The following is a 22,017-nucleotide window of genomic DNA, read 5'->3' on the forward strand; positions in this document are numbered from 1 at the left end:
GAGTGGCTGGAAGTTTGAGCTGATAACGGTGCGGCAAGGGCAACAGGGCATCTAGGACCTTGGTGAATGACAGCAAAAACAGTGTACCTCCTTAACCAATGAGATTGAAGGATTGAGAAATAAACAGTGGAGGGAGTGAGAAGGAGGGTGAATTAGAGTTTGTGCATTCAATGTCAAATCAGTCACAGAAAGAAAATTAAAGAAAGGGATTACGAGAGAGAGAAAAAAGAGGGAGGAAATGTAAGAAAAAAAGTTTACAAATGTAAAATTTGACATTTTTAAGATCTCCTAAAACAATTCACAACCTGATGGAACAAGACTCCACACTTATAATTGTTCACTTTCTGGGCAAGAGAGGTTGATTGGCAGTCATTAACAATGATCACGTGGTTAAAAGGGTATTTATGCTGATAACTACAAACTTACCTTTCTGTGGTGAGTTTAATGGGCGATTAATGTTCAAATGCCGCAACTTCATGAAACTCACGAGGAGGTTACACGCGAGATGTTGTTTTTACGAAGCTAACAGCGGAACAGCGCTAATCGACCAGCAACTTCTTGCGATTCACAATTCACGTTTTGGTTGATTTGCACATTACTAATGGCGTGCATTGTTTAGAGAGCGTTATTTTTTAACCAAAACCTGGCTGATCATCTCTCCTACCACTGACAAAACTAACTGGTCTATAGTTCCCCGGACATGTTAGATCTCCCTTTTCAAATACTGGAATTATATTAGCTGTCCGCCATTCCTCTGGCACTGTTCCCTATTCTAATACATTTTTATAAATATGTATTAGTGCCTCTGCTATCTCTTCCCTAACTTCTTTTAGTATGTGTGGTTTTATCCTCTCTAAATGTTATCAATTATCTCCGGATACTCACCTGGAAGAGAGCTAATTTCAGTGAGTTGAAAAGGGATCTGGCCCAGGTGGATTGGAAACAAAGATTGGCAGGCAAAACAGTAAATAAGCAATGGGAGGCCTTCAGAGGGCAAGGTTCAGGTACAGACTAGACACATGAGGGGGAAAGGCATCCAAAGATATTGAGATTAAAAGGAAACAGAAAAAGGAGGCTTATGATAAATGATAGGCTCACAGTAGAGAACCAAGTAGAATACAGAAAGTGCAGAGGGGAACTGAAAAAGGAGATAAGATGGGCAGAGAGCATATGAGAAAAGATTAGCAGGTAACATGAAAGGAACACTAAAGTCTCGAGGATAGTAATAGACTTCAGGAGGATATAGGCCGACTGGTGAAATGGGCAGACACATGGCAGACAAAGTTTAATGCTGAGAAGTGTGAAGTGAAGCATTTTGGAGGGAAGAATGAGGAGAGGCAATAAAAACTCAATGGGACAATTTTAAAAGGGGGTGCAGGAACAGGGAGACCCGGGGGTGCAGGAACAGGGAGACCCGGGGGTGCAGGAACAGGGAGACCCGGGGCTGCAGGAACAGGGAGACCCGGGGGTTCAGGAACAGGGAGACCCGGGGGTTCAGGAACAGGGAGACCCGGGGATGCAGGAACAGGGAGACCCGGGGCTGCAGGAACAGGGAGACCCGGGGGTTCAGGAACAGGGAGACCCGGGGCTGCAGGAACAGGGAGACCCGGGGGTGCAGGAACAGGGAGACCCGGGGCTGCAGGAACAGGGAGACCCGGGGCTGCAGGAACAGGGAGACCCGGGGATGCAGGAACAGGGAGACCCGGGGGTTCAGGAACAGGGAGACCCGGGGGTGCAGGAACAGGGAGACCCGGGGGTTCAGGAACAGGGAGACCCGGGGGTGCAGGAACAGGGAGACCCGGGGCTGCAGGAACAGGGAGACCCGGGGCTGCAGGAACAGGGAGACCCGGGGGTGCAGGAACAGGGAGACCCGGGGGTTCAGGAACAGGGAGACCCGGGGGTTCAGGAACAGGGAGACCCGGGGGTTCAGGAACAGGGAGACCCGGGGGTGCAGGAACAGGGAGACCCGGGGGTGCAGGAACAGGGAGACCCAGGGGTTCAGGAACAGGGAGACCCGGGGGTGCAGGAACAGGGAGACCCGGGGGTGCAGGAACAGGGAGACCCGGGGGTGCAGGAACAGGGAGACCCGGGGGTTCAGGAACAGGGAGACCCGGGGATGCAGGAACAGGGAGACCCGGGGCTGCAGGAACAGGGAGACCCGGGGGTGCAGGAACAGGGAGACCCGGGGGTGCAGGAACAGGGAGACCCGGGGGTTCAGGAACAGGGAGACCCGGGGGTGCAGGAACAGGGAGACCCGGGGGTTCAGGAACAGGGAGACCCGGGGGTTCAGGAACAGGGAGACCCGGGGATGCAGGAACAGGGAGACCCGGGGCTGCAGGAACAGGGAGACCCGGGGGTTCAGGAACAGGGAGACCCGGGGCTGCAGGAACAGGGAAACCCGGGGGTGCAGGAACAGGGAGACCCGGGGCTGCAGGAACAGGGAGACCCGGGGCTGCAGGAACAGGGAGACCCGGGGATGCAGGAACAGGGAGACCCGGGGGTTCAGGAACAGGGAGACCCGTGGGTGCAGGAACAGGGAGACCCGGGGGTTCAGGAACAGGGAGACCCGGGGGTGCAGGAACAGGGAGACCCGGGGCTGCAGGAACAGGGAGACCCGGGGCTGCAGGAACAGGGAGACCCGGGGGTGCAGGAACAGGGAGACCCGGGGGTTCAGGAACAGGGAGACCCGGGGGTTCAGGAACAGGGAGACCCGGGGGTTCAGGAACAGGGAGACCCGGGGGTGCAGGAACAGGGAGACCCGGGGGTGCAGGAACAGGGAGACCCAGGGGTTCAGGAACAGGGAGACCCGGGGGTGCAGGAACAGGGAGACCCGGGGGTGCAGGAACAGGGAGACCCGGGGGTGCAGGAACAGGGAGACCCGGGGGTTCAGGAACAGGGAGACCCGGGGATGCAGGAACAGGGAGACCCGGGGCTGCAGGAACAGGGAGACCCGGGGGTGCAGGAACAGGGAGACCCGGGGGTGCAGGAACAGGGAGACCCGGGGGTTCAGGAACAGGGAGACCCGGGGGTGCAGGAACAGGGAGACCCGGGGGTGCAGGAACAGGGAGACCCAGGGGTGCAGGAACAGGGAGACCCGGGGGTGCAGGAACAGGGAGACCCGGGGGTTCAGGAACAGGGAGACCCGGGGATGCAGGAACAGGGAGACCCGGGGCTGCAGGAACAGGGAGACCCGGGGGTGCAGGAACAGGGAGACCCGGGGATGCAGGAACAGGGAGACCCGGGACTGCAGGAACAGGGAGACCCGGGGGTGCAGGTACAGGGAGACCCGGGGGTGCAGGAACAGGGAGACCCGGGGCTGCAGGAACAGGGAGACCCGGGGGTTCAGGAACAGGGAGACCCGGGGGTTCAGGAACAGGGAGACCCGGGGGTGCAGGAACAGGGAGACCTGGGGGTTCAGGAACAGGGAGACCCGGGGCTGCAGGAACAGGGAGACCCGGGGCTGCAGGAACAGGGAGACCCGGGGGTGCAGGAACAGGGAGACCCGGGGGTGCAGGAACAGGGAGACCCGGGGGTGCAGGAACAGGGAGACCCGGGGGTTCAGGAACAGGGAGACCCGGGGGTTCAGGAACAGGGAGACCCGGGGATGCAGGAACAGGGAGACCCGGGGCTGCAGGAACAGGGAGACCCGGGGCTGCAGGAACAGGGAGACCCGGGGGTGCAGGAACAGGGAGACCCGGGGGTTCAGGAACAGGGAGACCCGGGGGTTCAGGAACAGGGAGACCCGGGGGTTCAGGAACAGGGAGACCCGGGGGTGCAGGAACAGGGAGACCCGGGGGTGCAGGAACAGGGAGACCCAGGGGTTCAGGAACAGGGAGACCCGGGGGTGCAGGAACAGGGAGACCCGGGGGTGCAGGAACAGGGAGACCCGGGGGTGCAGGAACAGGGAGACCCGGGGGTTCAGGAACAGGGAGACCCGGGGATGCAGGAACAGGGAGACCCGGGGCTGCAGGAACAGGGAGACCCGGGGGTGCAGGAACAGGGAGACCCGGGGGTGCAGGAACAGGGAGACCCGGGGGTTCAGGAACAGGGAGACCCGGGGGTGCAGGAACAGGGAGACCCGGGGGTTCAGGAACAGGGAGACCCGGGGCTTCAGGAACAGGGAGACCCGGGGATGCAGGAACAGGGAGACCCGGGGCTGCAGGAACAGGGAGACCCGGGGGTTCAGGAACAGGGAGACCCGGGGCTGCAGGAACAGGGAGACCCGGGGGTGCAGGAACAGGGAGACCCGGGGCTGCAGGAACAGGGAGACCCGGGGCTGCAGGAACAGGGAGACCCGGGGATGCAGGAACAGGGAGACCCGGGGGTTCAGGAACAGGGAGACCCGGGGGTGCAGGAACAGGGAGACCCGGGGGTTCAGGAACAGGGAGACCCGGGGGTGCAGGAACAGGGAGACCCGGGGCTGCAGGAACAGGGAGACCCGGGGCTGCAGGAACAGGGAGACCCGGGGGTGCAGGAACAGGGAGACCCGGGGGTTCAGGAACAGGGAGACCCGGGGGTTCAGGAACAGGGAGACCCGGGGGTTCAGGAACAGGGAGACCCGGGGGTGCAGGAACAGGGAGACCCGGGGGTGCAGGAACAGGGAGACCCAGGGGTTCAGGAACAGGGAGACCCGGGGGTGCAGGAACAGGGAGACCCGGGGGTGCAGGAACAGGGAGACCCGGGGGTGCAGGAACAGGGAGACCCGGGGGTTCAGGAACAGGGAGACCCGGGGATGCAGGAACAGGGAGACCCGGGGCTGCAGGAACAGGGAGACCCGGGGGTGCAGGAACAGGGAGACCCGGGGGTGCAGGAACAGGGAGACCCGGGGTTTCAGGAACAGGGAGACCCGGGGGTGCAGGAACAGGGAGACCCGGGGGTGCAGGAACAGGGAGACCCAGGGGTGCAGGAACAGGGAGACCCGGGGGTGTAGGAACAGGGAGACCCGGGGGTTCAGGAACAGGGAGACCCGGGGATGCAGGAACAGGGAGACCCGGGGCTGCAGGAACAGGGAGACCCGGGGGTGCAGGAACAGGGAGACCCGGGGATGCAGGAACAGGGAGACCCGGGACTGCAGGAACAGGGAGACCCGGGGGTGCAGGTACAGGGAGACCCGGGGGTGCAGGAACAGGGAGACCCGGGGCTGCAGGAACAGGGAGACCCGGGGGTTCAGGAACAGGGAGACCCGGGGGTTCAGGAACAGGGAGACCCGGGGGTGCAGGAACAGGGAGACCTGGGGGTTCAGGAACAGGGAGACCCGGGGCTGCAGGAACAGGGAGACCCGGGGCTGCAGGAACAGGGAGACCCGGGGGTGCAGGAACAGGGAGACCCGGGGGTGCAGGAACAGGGAGACCCGGGGGTGCAGGAACAGGGAGACCCGGGGGTGCAGGAAGAGGGAGACCCGGGGGTGCAGGAACAGGGAGACCCGGGGCTGCAGGAACAGGGAGACCCGGGGGTGCAGGAACAGGGAGACCCGGGACTGCAGGAACAGGGAGACCCGGGGGTGCAGGAACAGGGAGACCCGGGGCTGCAGGAACAGGGAGACCCGGGGCTGCAGGAACAGGGAGACCCGGGGGTGCAGGAACAGGGAGACCCGGGGCTGCAGGAACAGGGAGACCCGGGGGTGCAGGAACAGGGAGACCCGGGGGTGCAGGAACAGGGAGACCCGGGGGTGCAGGAACAGGGAGACCCGGGGGTGCAGGAACAGGGAGACCCGGGGGTGCAGGAATAGGGAGACCCGGGGGTTCAGGAACAGGGAGACCCGGGGGTTCAGGAACAGGGAGACCCGGGGGTGCAGGAACAGGGAGACCCGGGGATGCAGGAACAGGGAGACCCGGGGGTGCAGGAACAGGGAGACCCGGGGGTTCAGGAACAGGGAGACCCGGGGGTGCAGGAACACGGAGACCTGGGGGTTCAGGAACAGGGAGACCCGGGGGTGCAGGAACAGGGAGACCCGGGGGTGCAGGAACAGGGAGACCCGGGGGTGCAGGAACAGGGAGACCCGGGGGTTCAGGAACAGGGAGACCCGGGGGTGCAGGAACAGGGAGACCCGGGGGTGCAGGAACAGGGAGACCCGGGGGTGCAGGAACAGGGAGACCCGGGGGTTCAGGAACAGGGAGACCCGGGGGTGCAGGAACAGGGAGACCCGGGGATGCAGGAACAGGGAGACCCGGGGGTGCAGGAACAGGGAGACCCGGGGGTGCAGGAACAGGGAGACCCGGGGGTGCAGGAACAGGGAGACCCGGGGGTGCAGGAACAGGGAGACCCGGGTATGCAGGAACAGGGAGACCCGGGGGTTCAGGAACAGGGAGACCCGGGACTGCAGGAACAGGGAGACCCGGGACTGCAGGAACAGGGAGACCCGGGGGTTCAGGAACAGGGAGACCCGGGGGTGCAGGAACAGGGAGACCCAGGGGTGCAGGAACAGGGAGACCCGGGGGTGCAGGAACAGGGAGACCCGGGGGTTCAGGAACAGGGAGACCCGGGGATGCAGGAACAGGGAGACCCGGGGGTGCAGGAACAGGGAGACCCGGGGGTGCAGGAACAGGGAGACCCGGGGGTTCAGGAACAGGGAGACCCGGGGGTGCAGGAACAGGGAGACCCGGGGGTGCAGGAGCAGGGAGACCCGGGGGTGCAGGAACAGGGAGACCCGGGGGTGCAGGAACAGGGAGACCCGGGGGTGCAGGAACAGGGAGACCCGGGGGTTCAGGAACAGGGAGACCCGGGGGTTCAGGAACAGGGAGACCCGGGGGTTCAGGAACAGGGAGACCCGGGGGTGCAGGAACAGGGAGACCCGGGGGTGCAGGAACAGGGAGACCCGGGGGTTCAGGAACAGGGAGACCCGGGGGTGCAGGAACAGGGAGACCCGGGGGTGCAGGAACAGGGAGACCCGGGGGTGCAGGAACAGGGAGACCCGGGACTGCAGGAACAGGGAGACCCGGGGGTTCAGGAACAGGGAGACCCGGGGGTTCAGGAACAGGGAGACCCGGGGGTGCAGGAACAGGGAGACCCGGGGGTGCAGGAACAGGGAGACCCGGGGGTTCAGGAACAGGGAGACCCGGGGGTGCAGGAACAGGGAGACCCGGGGGTGCAGGAACAGGGAGACCCGTGGGTTCAGGAACAGGGAGACCCGGGGGTTCAGGAACAGGGAGACCCGGGGGTGCAGGAACAGGGAGACCCGGGGGTTCAGGAACAGGGAGACCCGGGGGTGCAGGAACAGGGAGACCCGGGGGTTCAGGAACAGGGAGACCCGGGGGTGCAGGAACAGGGAGACCCGGGGGTGCAGGAACAGGGAGACCCGGGGGTGCAGGAACAGGGAGACCCGGGGGTGCAGGAACAGGGAGACCCGGGGGTTCACATATACAAATGAAAAAGATTAAATTTAACACTTCTAGTTTTACAAATAGCCGATCAGAAGCTAGAATTTGACATGAGCTGTGTGTTTTCAGCCATCTTTGTGCAGAGGTCAAGGTTGCTAACGTTGTGAATCTGTAAATCAGTTGCCTGCCAAATAAGAATTCCTCATTTAAATACAATAGAACCGAGATGAATTTGAAATGAAGAGCCCCCTGCTGCCTCGGTGCGACCACCAGTTTGCACGTGCGTGGGCTGAGCGGACTACAGCTGTGTATTCGACCACCAGCATCCCGAGTCTGTTTCCCAGACAGCACTTGGGACACAGAGAGACGTGTTGGGCTCCCGGTCACGTATGTCATTCCAGCTGACCAACACACCTCAGGAACCAAGGTTACGTGCACATTCCAAAATGTGTTTAGTGAGAGTTTACAACGCAGTTGAATTGTATGCGTAACCATTTGTGATTGAAATAAAAGATCTAAATAGCGAGGCCAAAAAATCCACAGGATCATGTCCAATGATGACCTCCAGCGCTGACCCTGTTGGCGTTTGTGGGGTCAGCGGGAGCATACCTTATTATCCTTGTGTGACCTGATGCATTTTGTGGGTAGGATGAGCAGATGCAATATAAACTGCCACAATTTCAAAGGGGGCTCGGGAACAGAAAGACCTGAGGTTTACAGACACAAATTATTCAAGGTAGCAGGACAAGTTGTCAGGCTGTTTAAAAAAGCATCCTTGGCTTCATAAATAGAGCATAGAGTACAAAAGCAAGAAAGTTATGCTGAACCTTCATAAATCACTGGTTAGGCTTTAGCTGGAGTACTGGGGGGAATTTTAACCCCCAAAAACAGATAGGTTTGGGGTGGGTGGGATGTGAAAATGTTAAAAATCTGAAACCCGATCACATCCCTCCTCCAACCCGCACACTTCTGCTTGTAACGGAGGTGGGACAGGGGGTTGGTTGGTCATTTAAATATTATAATAAGGCTACGGGCCTCAGAATTAACCACCGTTTCACATTTAACCCTGGCCGACTGGGCTTCCCGGGCCTGGCGAAACCGGGCAGCTAAAGGAAGGTGAAAATGCTGGATCCAAGATGATCCCAATCTTCCCCCGACCCAGGTCTCCAATCTCCACCCCACAGCCCCTCTGGCCTTTCCAATCCCTCCCTCTCTCCTCTCCGCTCCCAGGCCGCAGCCTGGTGCTGAAGGCCTACCCGGCCGACAGCCAGCCAGCCTCTCAATCTGGTTGGCTGCAGCCGGGAAATGGAGACAAAAACTGGTAATGGTAAATTCAGCAGGACCTGGGGGAAACCCGTTCTTCCGGGTTTCCCAAACCCAAAATTGCCCCCCTGCTCCCTCCCCGCCTCCAAGCCAATATCGGGGTCATTGTATGATAGCAAAATACTGCAGATGCTGGAAATCCGAAATAACAACAGAAAAAGCTGGAAAAACTCAGCAGGCCAGGCAACATCCGTGGAGAGAAAATAGAGTTGACGTTTCGGGTCAAAACCCTTTATCAAGACTTGATAAAGGGTTTTGACCCGAAACGTTGACTCTAATTTCTCTCCACGGATGTTGCCTGGCCTGCTGAGTTTTTCCAGCATTTTCTGCTGTTATATCGGGGTCATTGTGTTCACCACACTTTAGGAATGAAGTGAAGGCCTTGGGGAGAGTGCAGAGGAGATTTACTAGAATGGTACCAGGGATGAGATACTTCAGTTATCTGGAGAGACTGGAGAAGCTGGAATTATTCTCCTTGGACCAATTAAGGTTAGGGGAGATTTAATTGAGTTGTTCAATATTATGAGGGGTTTTGATGGAGTAAATCGGGAGAAACTGTTTCCAGTGGCAGGAGGATCGGTGACCAGAGGACACAGATTTAAGATAATTGGCAAAAGAACCAGAGAGGAGATGAGGAGAATTATTTTACGCAGCGAGTTGTTGTGATCTGGAACGCGCTGCCTGAAAGGGCGGTGGGAGCAGATTCAAAAATAACTTTCAAAAGTGGAATTGGTAAATACTTTAAGGGACAAAAATCACAGACCAATGGGGAAAGAGCAGGGGTGTAGTTCTATTTGGAGAGCTCGTTCAAAGAGCCGGCACAGGGACGGTGGGCCAAATTGCCTCCTTCTGTGCTGTAACATTCTATGATTCCATGATTTGCCACAGCCCTGGGAGACTGGGGGTGCACAGACTCCAGCCCCAGGATCAATGGGGTACAGAGAATATTGTAGGTGCAACTGTGGGGTTGTGAATGTGGTTCCTGGATAGCGAACTCTGCACCACAATGTGACTCTCATTAAATATCAGGAGCCAGGCCTTTCCCTCCATTAATTATTTCTATAAAAGACAAATAAAACCTTAAATCAAATCCGAGTTATAATCAATGGTCTTTTCTTAAGGACTGATCTAAGAGCATTATTATATCCGGTTATTTTCCTTTACAGTGGGATGCTATCAGTGAGATGGACGAGTACTTCACTCCAATCCACACCTATCAAGTCTGCAACGTCATGTCTCCAAACCAGAACAACTGGCTAAGGACTAATTGGCTACAGCGGAATGGGGCGCGTCGAATATACATTGAAATAAAATTCACCCTGCGAGACTGCAACAGCATGCCAGGAGTCGTGGGGACCTGCAAGGAGACCTTCAACCTGTATTACTTCGAGTCAGACAGGGACATTGGTTCCAATGTCTGGGAGAACCAATTTGTGAAGATTGACACGGTGGCAGCGGATGAAAGCTTCACCAGCGTAGACCTGGGAGTCCGAAGGCTGAAATTAAACACCGAAGTTCGTGGAGTGGGCCCGCTCAACAAAAAAGGAATCTACCTGGCTTTTCAGGATATAGGAGCTTGCATTGCGATCGTGTCGGTGAGGGTCTACTACAAGAAATGCCGGGCCATGGTACAGAACTTGGCCGTCTTTCCAGATGCAGTGACTGGTGCCGACTCCTCCTCTCTGGTAGAGGTACAAGGTCAATGTGTGGACCACAGCGAGGAGAGAGGTACGCCCAAGATGTATTGCAGTGCGGAGGGGGAGTGGCTCGTTCCCATTGGAAAGTGCGTCTGTAGCGCTGGTTACGAGGAGCAAAGAGATAGCTGCCAAGGTAAGGCTCCTTTCAAATTAAAGTTCCCTTTTACAAGTGAAGTGGAAGTTGAAGGAACAGGTAACTTTGGACCTATGGCTCCTAAAACTTTCCATCACTGGGGTTCCCCTCACCTCATAGCTGAGTCTGTTGTAGACTAATTGATAAGAGATTGATTGCTACGCTAAGTGAACAACTCCAGTATCATTGTATCGTGTGACTACCTGGACGGTAGAAGGTGAACTAGATGGACCCTGGTCTTTTATCATCTATTAATTCCTATGTTTCTATGCCAGTGACTGCACAGAGATTTCCAAACAGTTCTCCGTAAACATTGATATCTGAAGTACAAAATAAGATTAACATTTAATACAAACAACTTGTTACTGCCAACATGACTTCAAAGATATAAAGCACTAATGCCCATTGACCCCATGCTACTGGCGGGACCTGATCTTAATGGCTCATTCTTCAGCTTGTAAGTTACAAATTGTAGTTGCAAAGAAATCCACGTAGAGTTTCCAACCCTGCAGGAGGGGTGCAATCTGTTATACTCCCTTTATATAATGGCACTGCTGTGAATGGCCTGCACACACACACACAGACACTCACACAGACACGCACACACAGACACACACACACACGCACACACAGACACACACACACAGACACTCACACAGACACAGACACATGCACGCACGCACACACAGACACACACACACAGACACACACATACACGCACACACACACATGGACACAGACACACAAACACACACACAGACACATGCACGCACGCACACACAGATACACACACACAGACACACACACACAGACACTCACACACACACAGACACATGCACGCACGCACACACAGACACGCACACACACACATGGACACAGACACACAAACACACACACAGACACACACACACACACACAGACACACACACAGACACATGCACGCACGCACACACAGACACACACACACAGACACACACACACACAGACACACACACAGACACACACACACACACACAGACACACACACACAGACACACACACAGACACACACACACACACACAGACACACACACACACAGACACACGCACACAGACACACACACACACACAGACACATGCACACATGCACACATACACGCACACACACACACACACACACAGACACACACACACACAGACACACACACACAGACACACACACAGACACAGACACACACACACACAGACACACGCACACAGACGCACACACAGACACACACACACAGACACACACACACACATACACGCACACACACACATGGACACAGACACACAAACACACGCACATACACACACACACCCACACGCACATACACACAGACACATGCACGCATGCACACACGCACATACAGACACGCACACAGACACGCACACACAGTCACACACAGACACGCACACACAGACATGCACACACACAGTCACATACAGACACGCACACACAGACACGCACACACACAGTCACACACAGACACGCACACACAGACATGCACACACACAGTCACTCCAGACACGCACACACAGACACGCACACACACAGTCACTCATATGCACATACACATACACAGACACGCACGCACACACGGACACACAGACACACACACACATACACGCACACACAGAATCACGCACACACACACACACACACACATACACACACACAGGTACACACACACACACACAAACACAGACACTCTCACACACACACACAGACACTCACACACACAGACACGCAGACACACAGACACACACACATACACGTACACGGACACAGAAACTCACATGCAAACACACACGCACACATGTACAAACATGCATACACACAAGTACAGATGCACACACACATGTACAGATACACACACATGTACAGATAGATACACACTTGCACACACATACACACACACTTGCACAGATATACATGCCACATGGACAGCATATGTGGACATACATATACACTGACACACACGCACATATATCTGTGCATACACATACACGCATACACAAATAGGCACACATACATAAACACAAACGTACACATGTGATTCACACCAACCTACAAAATTCAAAAAAGCTGATGAACAATGTGTAAGTGAAAAACAAGCTGTGGATAAAGTCTAAAACCGTTGCGCCAAGGTGACTGAATAAGTATCTTCCTTTTTTGGTAGAATAGATTTCAAAATTTTATTGGTGCTTTGGGATCACATGCCATAATTCAGTTTGTTTTTTTGTGAAAACGGAAGCCCAGTGATCTGAACTATGAAGTAACGAGAAGTGATTATAATGGGGGTGCAGTGGGACAGGAACTTGTGGTGACTTATGCTGTAGAGATACCCAGTGTTCCATCAGTTGTAGTAAAGGGGGGAGACACAAGTCCATTTGTTGCAGTAGGTTTAAGATATTTCTGAAGGAACTGTGAGCTGTGAAGGGGCAAAATATTTTTCCAAAAGGGCCGGTGACATAAAACCTCAAGGGCAGGATTTTCATTGTGCCGTGGAGTCGGGATTGGAGGTGTGCGGGGGGTTAAAACCCCGATATCAGGGGTCCCGCCCCCTTCCCGCACCCAAACCCACCTCCATGTCAGTTTCAAAGGAGGCGGGTACCCGCCCCGCACTGGGACCCGCCTACCCGAGGCGGGAAGGGATTAGTGCCAATTAACTGCCTGTTAACAGGTAGTTAACAGGCAGTTTTTAGCCTAAGCCCTATTTTTGATGTTGAAGTGTGGGATTCCTGACGGCTCCAAACCACGCCAAGTTAGAGGAGGCGGGCCGTCGGGTTGAAGGACTTGGAGGGGTCGAGATGTCGGTGTTCAGGTGAGTGATGTGTGCATGAGTGCAAAGGTAAGTGTGTTTGGTGTGTCTAAAGTGATTAACTAAGTTTTACATACCTTTTCTTACCTTTTCAGCCTTCCTTCCTTTAGGTCTCGGGAGTCCCTCATCTCACCGGCACAGAAAGCAGAATGGCTGCGAACTGTCAAAAGTGACAGCCTTCAGCTTACTGTGCAGGAGAGATTTCTAACTGAGTCTGTGGAGAAGGACTCAGGTTAGAAGTAAGACTGTCAGTGTTTGACAGCTTCAAACAGCTGTGAAACATTGATATTTCATCTGTCAAAAGCTCTTGACAGATGAAATTTCAGTCTGTGACGTCACCTGTTGCCGGGTGGCCCTTAATTGGCCTGCTGAGCCCGCTGGGCGGGCTCAACAAGGTCAATCAAGTTAAAATTGTGTGGATTGGCCGCATCTCGACGGAGGGGGGATTACAACCCCGAAAGTTGTAGTCCCGCCTCCTACCCGACTCCTGAGTTAAAATCCAGCCCCAAGAAACATCGATTTCTGGCGTTTATTTGGTGCATTTTCCACATTCTGCTTTTGAAGCCAATGATGATGATATGGGTGGAACGCATTAGATCCTTAATATCACATGTGCAAAGGAACACATTTCAGAAGTGGCCAGAAAAAGATGCTGTGACGACATCCTTTATGATACAAAAACAGAAAATGCTGGAGAAACTCAGCAGGTCAGGCAGCATCTGTGGAGAAAGAAACAGAGTTAACGTTTCATTTCGATGACCTTTCATCAGAACTGGAAAAAAGCAGGAAATGGAACAGATTTTTAAGCAAGTGTAGGGGCTGGGAAATGGGGGTTGAATAAAGTTTACTATTTCACAACAACAATTTTCATTTATACAGCACCTTTTAAAATAGCCAAAAGTCTCAAGACATTTCATAGAGTCAAGCCAAAGAAGGAGACATTAGGACAGGTGACTAAAAGCTTGGTCAAAGAGGTGGGTTTTAAGGTGCATCTTAAAGGAGGAGAGGGAGGTGGAGTGGCCTATTAAGGACCCAAAATGCCGGGCAGCAAGTGCGCGCACATTTCTGGCCCGAATTTCTAGGCCATGGTTTCTCTTCAAGCATCTCCTGCTGTTGGGGAGTCTAGGAGGATGTAAGCGACAATAAAGCAAGAGGACATTTCACCCAGCTCCTACCATTTTGCAAATCCTAGCAGGATTCTTTTAGCAGTTTGCCATGTCTAATTTAAAAGCAGCGTCTGTAATTCAACAAGATGGGGCTCACACCATCACTACTTAAACAGCAGACACTCTGTAGAAGATTAAATGATAAAATACTACACCAAGCCAAATGTGTTCGTTAAAATTAGGAGTTCAATGAATTCACTGTTTGTGGAGATGAGTAAAGTAAATCCTGAACGTCATCCGTTTGCATTATGCAAACTGTTTAGACTTCAATTGGTTAAAGGGGCATTGATTAAATGAAAAGTTGTATCACCTTAAACTAGGTGCTGGTAATTCCGTCATGTATTTTAATTTATGAAGACTAATGTTAACTGAGGCTGATGAGATGATTTAAGATATAATTTTCCTGGTATCTACTGTGGCCGTGAATTTTGTGCTCCAGTTGTTTGTGGGTCTTTAGTTTGTCATTTGTCATTTTGGTGATTATTTGCGGTATAATAAATAGGTGTGTGAGGTGATCTGCTTCATAATCCACGAAGTATGTTTCTCCTGCTCATTGTGCTGGATTTTAACTCAAGTCTCAGAGTTTGAGGGATTTTCTAATTGTGGTTTATTTCCTTCACTTTGTAAATGATTGCCGACCTTTGATTCAGGCTCCCCGCACTTATTGATTCCTCAGGTGGACCTTCTCTATTACATTATTTAGTTGCAGATCTTCAAACTGCTGCGAGGAGTTGACTTAGAATAACGTGGAGAGAAACACCTGCTACTGTTTAATCATTGCTTCTGTGAGAGAGGTTGTCATTGGTCTGGTACCTCTCCACATGGTCCAGCTGAGATCAGGAACTCATCTCCTGGGGAATCATGGGCAATATCCTCACCATTTAGTTTACCAGCAAATGGAGCACCTGGCAAATAAAACATATAGAGCACCTGGCAACTACAACATGTAGAGCACGTGGCAACGACAACATATAGAGCACCTGGCAACGACAACATATAGAGCACCTGGCAACTACAACATATAGAGCACCTGGCAACTACAACATATAGAGCACCTGGCAACGACAACATATAGAGCACCTGGCAACAACAACATATAGAGCACCTGGCAACTGCAACATATAGAGCACCTGGCAACTGCAACATATAGAGCACCTGGCAACTACAACATATAGAGCACCTGGCAAATAAAACATATAGAGCACCTGGCAAATAAAACATATAGAGCACCTGGCAACTACAACATATAGAGCACCTGGCAACTACAACATATAGAGCACCTGGCAACTGCAACATATAGAGCACCTGGCAACTACAACATATAGAGCACCTGGCAAATAAAACATATAGAGCACCTGGCAACGACAACATATAGAGCACCTGGCAAAAAAAACATATAGAGCACCTGGCAACTACAACATATAGAGCACCTGGCAATGACAACATATAGAGCACATGTCAACTACAACATATAGAGCACCTGGCAAATAAAACATATAGAGCACCTGGCAACTACAACATATAGAGCACCTGGCAACTACAACATATAGAGCACCTGGCAACTGCAACATATAGAACACCTGGCAACTGCAACATATAGAACACCTGGCAACTACAACATATAGAGCACCTGGCAACTGCAACATATAGAACACCTGGCAACTGCAACATATAGAGCACCTGGCAACTACAACATATAGAGCACCTGGCAACTACAACATATAGAACACCTGGCAACTGCAACATATAGAACACCTGGCAACTACAACATATAGAACACCTGGCAACTGCAACATATAGAGCACCTGGCAACTACAACATGTAGAGCACCTGGCAACTGCAACATATAGAGCACCTGGCAACTACAACATGTAGAGCACCTGGCAATGACAACATATAGAGCACCTGGCAACGACAACATATAGAGCACCTGGCAACTACAAAATATAGAGCATCTGGCAACTACAACATATAGAGCACCGGGCAACTACAACATATAGAGCACTTGGCAACGACAACATGTAGAGCACCTGGCAACTACAAAATATAGAGCACCTGGCAACTACAACATGTAGAGCACCTGGCAATGACAACATATAGAGCACCTGGCAACGACAACATATAGAGCACCTGGCAACTACAACATATAGAGCATCTGGCAACTACAACATATAGAGCACCGGGCAACTACAACATATAGAGCACCTGGCAACGACAACATGTAGAGCACCTGGCAACTACAAAATATAGAGCACCTGGCAACTACAACACATAGAGCACCTGGCAACTACAACATATAGAGCACCTGGCAACTACAACATATACAGCACCTGACAACGACAACATATAGAGCACCTGGCAACTACAACATATAGAGCACCTGGCAACTACAACATATAGCGCACCTGGCAACTACAACATATAGAGCACCTGGCAACTACAACATATACAGCACCTGACAACGACAACATATAGAGCACCTGGCAACTACAACATATAGAGCACCTGGCAACGACAATATATAGAGCACCTGGCAAATAAAACATATAGAGCACCTGGCAATTACAACATATAGAGCACCTGGCAACTACAACATATAGAGCACCTGACAACTACAACATATAGAGCACCTGGCAACTACAACATATAGAGCACCTGCAACTGCAACATATAGAGCACCTGGCAACTGCAACATATAGAGCACCTGGCAACTACAACATATAGAGCACCTGGCAAATACAACATATAGAACACCTGGCAACTGCAACATATAGAACACCTGGCAACTACAACATATAGAGCACCTGGCAACTACAACATATAGAGCACCTGGCAAATACAACATATAGAACACCTGGCAACTGCAACATATAGAACACCTGGCAACTGCAACATATAGAACACCTGGCAACTACAACATATAGAGCACCTGGCAACTACAACATATAGAGCACCTGGCAAATACAACATATAGAGCACCTGGCAACTACAACATATAGAGCACCTGGCAACTACAACAATTAGAGCACCTGGCAACTACAACATATAGAGCACCTGGCAAATACAACATATAGAACACCTGGCAACTACAACAATTAGAGCACCTGGCAACGACAACATATAGAGCACCTGGCAAATACAACATATAGAACACCTGGCAACTACAACAATTAGAGCACCTGGCAACAACATATAGAGCACCTGGCAACTACAACATATAGAGCACCTGGCAACTACAACATATAGAGCACCTGGCAAATACAACATATAGAGCATCTGGCAACTACATCATATAGGGCACTAGTAAACTGCAGAATGTTATATAGTTCCCTTCTTGACCATCATTATCTGATATACATTGTATTGAGAGACTACTGAATGTTCTTGCTGTTCTTTATGGCTTCAATGATCCAGATTGTCAGAAGAAAATATTGAGACTGCGAGGAATGGTTTTCATTCAATTGTTTGTTTTAAAATAGTGTCCAAAATGAAACTGTGGCATTTTTCTGATTGCTAGTAAATGCCAAAAAATACATTTTTCTCTCCATGCATTTAGTCTCTCGTGATTTTCAATTATTTTTATATGTTTTCCAGAATTCAAAAAGGGCTTGTGTTTCTATTGCTCATTTCATGTCCTGAAGACGTCCCACAGAACGTCACGCACAAAAAAGTACTTTTGAAATGTAGTCACTGGTGTATTGTAGGGAAAAGATGCAGCCAGTTTGCGCACAGCAGGCTCCCTCAAATATTAATGAGACAAATGACCAAATCATTTGTGTTACCGATGTTGATTGAGGGACAAATGTTGGCCAGGACTTCAGGAGAACTCCCCTGCTCTTCTTTAATTAATGCCATGGGATCTTTTATGTCCAACTGAGAGAGCCGACAGGGATTTTTGATTGGTACTGATCTGTGTTGTGACAAATTCCTGACCATTCTGCTGTCTTGGTTAGGGAAGCATGCTTGTGGTGAGAGGAAGTCAAGGGAGAAGCATGAGGAATGAACTCGGCTGGTAATCAACCATTAGTGACCCATTTTAGAGATATTTCCTTTTAGCTAATCCTAGTAGATTAGTTCACCTCTTGAGTTTGTCCATGCCAGCCCAACAGTCTCTCAGACTCTCTCTCTCTGGAGAACATTCCCCTCCAGATCACACACTATCTCCACTCAGCTACCAGCAACCGGGGATGGGCAAATGTAAGAAGTCACACAACACCAGGTTATAGTCCAACAGTTTTATTTGAAATCACAAGCTTTCGGAGCGCTGCTCCTTCGTCAGGTGAGGTGGAGAGATGCCTATAGACACAGATTATATAGTCAGAGAATAATGCCAGATGATTACAGGTAATCTTTCTAACTGCCATTTATCACACCTCGGCAGAGAGATAATCACAGCAATCAAAGGTGTGAATGGTGTCCAAACAGGTCAGTCAGGAAAACATTACATCAAAGAACAATGAGGTGTCAAAGGGGTCAAATGTTGCAGATGCTGGGGTCTGTATGAAAAACAAAAAACAGACAGAAAACATTTTCTTCGCTGGAAATCACAGCAGGTCCGGCCGCATCTGTGTAGAGAGAACAAGCCAATGACGACTCGAGTCTGGATGACCCTACGTCAGGTGGGGTTAACATGTAGCGTTTCCAGCAAAGAAAATGTTTTCTGTCTGTTTTTTATTTTTCATACAGACCCCAGTATCTGCAACATTTTACCCCTTGTGACCCCACCTCATTGTTCTTTGATGTAATGTTTTCCTGACTGACCTGTTTGGACACTATTCACACCTTTGATTGCTGTGATTATCTCTTTGCCGAGCTGTGATAAATGGCAGTTAGAAAGATTACCTGTAATCATCTGGCATTATTCTCTGACTATATAAGCTGTGTCTTTATGCATCTCTCCACTTCACCTGATGAAGGAGCAGCGCTCCGAAAGCTTGTGATTTCAAATAAAACTGTTGGACTATAACCTGGTGTTGTGTGACTTCTTACATTTGTCCACCCCAGTCCAACACCGGCATCTCCACACTGGGGATGGGCAATAAGTGAAGCCTCGTCAGTGTCGTCCACATCCTGAGAATAAAAAAATGTAGCACCAGAGGTTCTTGTGTCACTTTCCATCTGAAGAATTTTATCTCTCATAAACAGCGTCACCAACGGGCTTGCCCTGTCTTTTCCGATTGCTGTCCCTTGTAGGTCGTTTAGTCATGACATGAGCTCATGCCCTTTGGCATGTGCATGTTTCAATGTAATGGCCCCACTCTCTTTGCAGGGAAAGTTTGGTAACAAGGCAAATCCATATCCAAACAGAAAATGTTGGGAATGCAATGCAGGTGATCAACATCTCAGCGAGAAAGATCAGTTCACGTTTCGGGTTTGATCCTTTATCACAACCTGCTGTCCGTCTGCTGATGCTGGCTGTACAGCAGGTTACATTCCAATCCTGTATTCCTTATATCTTCAATAATTTCTCGGCATTTTCAGAAAACAATTTCTAGTTGGTTAGTTTAATTGTTGAAATGTTATTGCGTAAAAACATTTCTAGGAAGCTCAGGGTCTGACCTCAATTAGCATAAAGTTTATAGCACTCGGAGAACACTGCAGATGGACAAATCCAAAACACTGCTCCTTTTCCTAATCTGGTTTCATATTGAGCTTGTTGATAAAGCTTTGCATTTCTGTCCTAGAACAGATCAGACATATATTGCTAATTTATTGAAACCACATCTCACCCTTCATGTCTGAGATAAGTAGTTTTAGTAACTGTTCCAGTTATCCATTGGTTTTTGACTATTATTATTTATTCTTCTACTCCCACAAGTCTCTCCCTGCCCCAGACATCGTTTCCTGACTAATACAACATACAGAAGGTGACTTGCTCCCAAACTGCTCTGTCAACTGATACATAGCTCACAACTGCCAGATGTAGGATCGTAGACTAAAAGGCTTGCATTTATATAGCGCCTTTCATGACCACCGGACGTCTCAAAGTGCTTTACAGCCAATGAAGTACTTTTTTGGAGTGTAGTCACTGTTGTAATGTGGGAAATGCAGCAGCCAATTTGCACACAGCAAGCTCCCACAAACAGCAATGTGATGATGACCAGATAATCTGTTTTTTGTTATGGTGGTTGAGGGATAAATATTGGCCCAGGATACTGGGGATAACTCCCCCGCTCTTCTTCAAAATAGTGCCATGGGATGTTTTCCATCCACCTGAGAGAGCAGACGGGGCCTCGGTTTAACGTCTCATCCAAAAGATTGCACCTCTGACAGTGCAGCATTCCCTCAGCACTGCACTGGACTGTCAGCCTAGCTTTATGTGCTCAAGTCTCTGGAGTGGGACTTGAACCCACAACCTTCTGACTCAGAGACGAGTGTGCCACAGCTGACACTGCTGACTAAGATGACTTGCCTGTGGCCAAGTGCCTTCACCTACCCCAACCCCAGCTTTTCTTGACGGCTGGTTGAGGACAAGAGCTTGGAGTTTGGCAAATCTCAAGCGCAGGTGTTTTACTGGTCTGTAGCAGAGCATGACGTAATAAAGACTCACTACGCACTTGGTTGTACGTAAAGCAAGGCTTTAATCGACTTGAGGTCTAGTTAGTAGTCACTAGCTTCCTGTTTCCAGATTGTCTCTGGTCAAGGTGGGCCCACGCCCGAGTATTTATACTCCTCGGACGGCGCCCTCAGCTGGCCGTTCAGTAGTACTTCCTGAGTTACTTCTTGTAGAAGTTGCGATTTATGACACAGCACATGAGCAAATTAATTGCTGCAACAACAGCCAGATCCACAAACGATAAATACGCACAAACGTGTACACAAACACACAGTCATGTTCATGTAAAATACCTTATTAGTCACAGAATATATGATTAATATGTTAACTGCTAATAGTTCTCACACTCTTCCAACCTCCATCGCCCCAACGATTTCCAGATTCTCTCAAACCGATCGACTATTCCTTCCTTGTACGGGATGAGTTGTTTCTTATCATAGGGTTCACTGCCTGTTGCACGCCCTTAAACACAAAAGCAGCTGTGACTGAGACGAGATGATTTGATCCATTGAAATTCCTTTCGCCATTTCATTCTCTCTCCTGTGATTCATGTATGATGTAATTTGTATAACCTGTAATTTCCAGTTCAAATAGTTTCTTTAATTATTACATCCTTACTCACATTTCTCCGTTTCAGTACGCGTGCTTTTTCTATGTATCTTTAACAGCTACCACTTTCCTTCATATTCGTATTTGTTTTGAGCTGCCTCTTTACATTAATTTTCTTGCCTTACCTTAGTGTTCTCAAGTCATGAAGCTTCTTTTGCACACCCAGCCAGCCCTTTAAGTAGTTCAAAGTGCGTTGACTCTTTCAGTGACTTGTTGCCATGTTTGACACCTTCTTTGCACATTGTGGGGGCTGCCTTCTCTAACAGAGATTACTGACGCGTTGATAAATTGGGACTTGTCTTTCAACCATTTTCCACAATAAAGTTATGAACTAAACATCTGGATAAAAGGACATTTTATCCGCGTTTAGTGGG

General features: G+C 50.9%; 1 protein-coding gene across 2 annotated transcripts in view; it reads left to right on the forward strand.

The window, feature by feature from the left end:
- Nucleotides 1–22,017, forward strand: part of epha8 (eph receptor A8) — a 782,627-nt gene that overhangs the window by 205,701 nt on the left and 554,909 nt on the right. For both annotated transcript variants that reach the window (XM_085966785.1, XM_085966786.1), the window contains exon 3: nt 9,806–10,469. In XM_085966785.1, the coding sequence (XP_085822911.1) occupies nt 9,806–10,469 (664 nt within the window). The remainder of the gene's footprint in view (nt 1–9,805; nt 10,470–22,017) is intronic.

This window comes from Somniosus microcephalus, chromosome 25 (genome assembly GCF_052327205.1).
Source record: "Somniosus microcephalus isolate GS21.2 chromosome 25, FLI_Smic_1.0, whole genome shotgun sequence".
NCBI classification, from domain to species: Eukaryota; Metazoa; Chordata; class Chondrichthyes; order Squaliformes; family Somniosidae; genus Somniosus; species Somniosus microcephalus.